The sequence below is a fragment of the Carlito syrichta genome, unplaced genomic scaffold, assembly GCF_000164805.1.
Source record: "Carlito syrichta isolate Samal-C Ts95f unplaced genomic scaffold, Tarsius_syrichta-2.0.1 Scaffold273383, whole genome shotgun sequence".
Lineage (NCBI taxonomy): Eukaryota > Metazoa > Chordata > Mammalia > Primates > Tarsiidae > Carlito > Carlito syrichta.
Window position 1 is genome coordinate 735,077 of NW_007217479.1, and position 2,213 is coordinate 737,289.

At 51.0% G+C, this 2,213-nt stretch overlaps 1 protein-coding gene across 1 annotated transcript in view; it reads right to left on the reverse strand.

Moving 5' to 3' along the window:
* Positions 1–1,865: 1,865 nt before the first annotated feature.
* GP5 (glycoprotein V platelet) overlaps positions 1,866–2,213 on the reverse strand; it is a 1,903-nt gene continuing 1,555 nt past the window's right edge. The window contains exon 2 of the mRNA XM_008052352.1: positions 1,866–2,207. Within this exon, the coding sequence (XP_008050543.1) occupies positions 1,866–2,207 (342 nt within the window). The remainder of the gene's footprint in view (positions 2,208–2,213) is intronic.

A 2,213-nucleotide genomic window follows, 5' to 3' on the forward strand; every position in this document is an offset into this window, starting at 1 on the left:
CAAGGAGGAGACATTTGACCATTTGTCCCTGGCTTGAAGGAGAAGTGCACTTACAAATGCCAGGTTCCAGGTCTTTCTGCTTCACATTTAATTGGTGGTGCTAGGGGATCCATTGCTCTGGACTGCAAGCACAGAGCACAAAGCCGGCTACGTAGGGCTGAGGCCACCCTCAGTGAAGACATACTGATTTGAATGTAATCTCCAGTCTGAGAAAGTTTGCTCTGACCTTTATACACAGAGGAAAAAACCCAACTCAAAGTTCTTTAGAAATCATGATGCCAATAACAATTGTTCATGTTTAATAATAATAATAGCTAACATTTATTAAACATTTACGATATGCAGAACACTAGGCTAAGGCATTATATGCTTTATTACCTTTACTTCCCACAACTCTGTGAGGCAGGTACTATTTTATCACTCCTTGTGCTGAGAAAACCAAGGCTAAGAGAATGTAAACAGGTGTCTTGCCCAAAGTCCTAGGCAGTTAGTAAGTGGTGGGACTGGGACTTGAACCCACAGTTGTCAGCTCTCTAGTCCGTGCCTTAACCACTGCCTCACACATGCACAGACATCCAATTAAAGCAACAAAGGTTTTTACTGCTTTCAATTGGAAGAAGAAATGAGAATGTGATGCCACCTAAACTAGAATCAAGCTTATCATTATATTCATGAATACCTGTCACATGTTAGGTGCTCCATACATGCTTGTGAAATGAGGTGGCATTCAGTTCCAGGAAATGAACACCAACCCAGTTTCAAAATGACATACTTCACTGATGTAAAACAAGTGGAAACTCCCAGGAGGCCAGGGGACATGCTGGGCGCACGGAGCTCCTGGAGACAAGGCTCTGTGTTTGCCTCCCTCAACTCATCAGAGAACGGCTACACTGAAAACATTCCCTAGCCAGGCTCGGTGGCTCAGCCTGTAATCCCGCGCCTTTGGGAGGCTGAGGAGAGTGGAGTGCCTGAGCCCGCGGGTTCGAGACCCGCCTGGGCAACTTGGTGAGACCTCATCTCTACAATAAATCAAAAATTAGCTGGGCGTTGTAGCGTGCGCCTGTAATTCCAGCTACTTGGAAGGCTGAGGCGGAAGGATCGCCGGAGCCCAGCAGGTGGAGGCTGCGGTGGCCGGGAGCGGCCACTGCACTCCAGTCTGGGTGGCAGAGTGAGACTCCAACTCAAAAACAAACAAACAAATAAACAAACAAAAAATTCCCTGATTGAACACAGTCGACAGCACTCCCAAATAGCCCAGTGGTCAAACGTACACAGAGTAGGAGAAAAACAGGGCAAGGGAAGGAACAGGAAGACTTCCACTTTTCAAATAAAAGCAGACATAGGACACAATCAATCGCTCCAGGAAAAGCCATCATTCCTTGGATCACAAGTATTCATGCATCCATTCATTCGTCTCACAAACATTAACCAGACACTTGTGCTGTGCAGGAGGCAGGCCCTGGCCTGGAGTTGTACTTCTACTCAGTAAACACTGAAGAGCCCCTCTCTCCCCCACACCCCAAGCCAGGCAGAGGGGGCCAAGGAAGGGCCAAAAACATCCAGCGCCTCCCCTGGTGTGCACAAGAAATGGGATCGCAAATTGCAAAGGAAAAGGCTGGTCCAGAAGAAGAGAAGGTGGAGGAGCAGAGAGAGAGGGGGAGGGACCAAGGGACTCAGTATGAAGAAACAGCACAAAGGGGAGAGGAGGAGGAAGGGCGAGGGCGAGGGGGCAGTGGGCAGGAAGAGGGGGAAGACAGAGAGGAGGGGCTGAGGGAGAGGAAGCAGCAACCTTTCTGGATTCTCCTTAGAGCCACGTCTAACAATACCCCGTCACGTTTTAATTAATTACAGGTTTTCCCACTGACTCAACCAAGAGCCCTCTCTCTTATTACTTTTCGAAAGAGCCAGCCGATTTTAATCATAGTAAACACAATGATCCCAGTTATGATGGCCTGAGTGGCTAAAAGCAGAACATAAAACCCCCAGAACAGGCTGTGGTCTTGCCGGTTGCCCGTGGCCACCCGCTGGGCCCACGCCCAGGGCTCTGGGCTGCTGGGCACCAAGGCAGGGTTGTCGGGGGCTTCCCAGGAGCTGTCCGCGGCAGGGTGGGGAGGGGGGCCCCGGGGATCCGGGCACTGCAGGTCACTCTCCGGCAGGGCTCGGAGCGGCAGGCCGGTGCGCTCCCCGGGGCCAGCGCACCGCGGGGGCTCGGC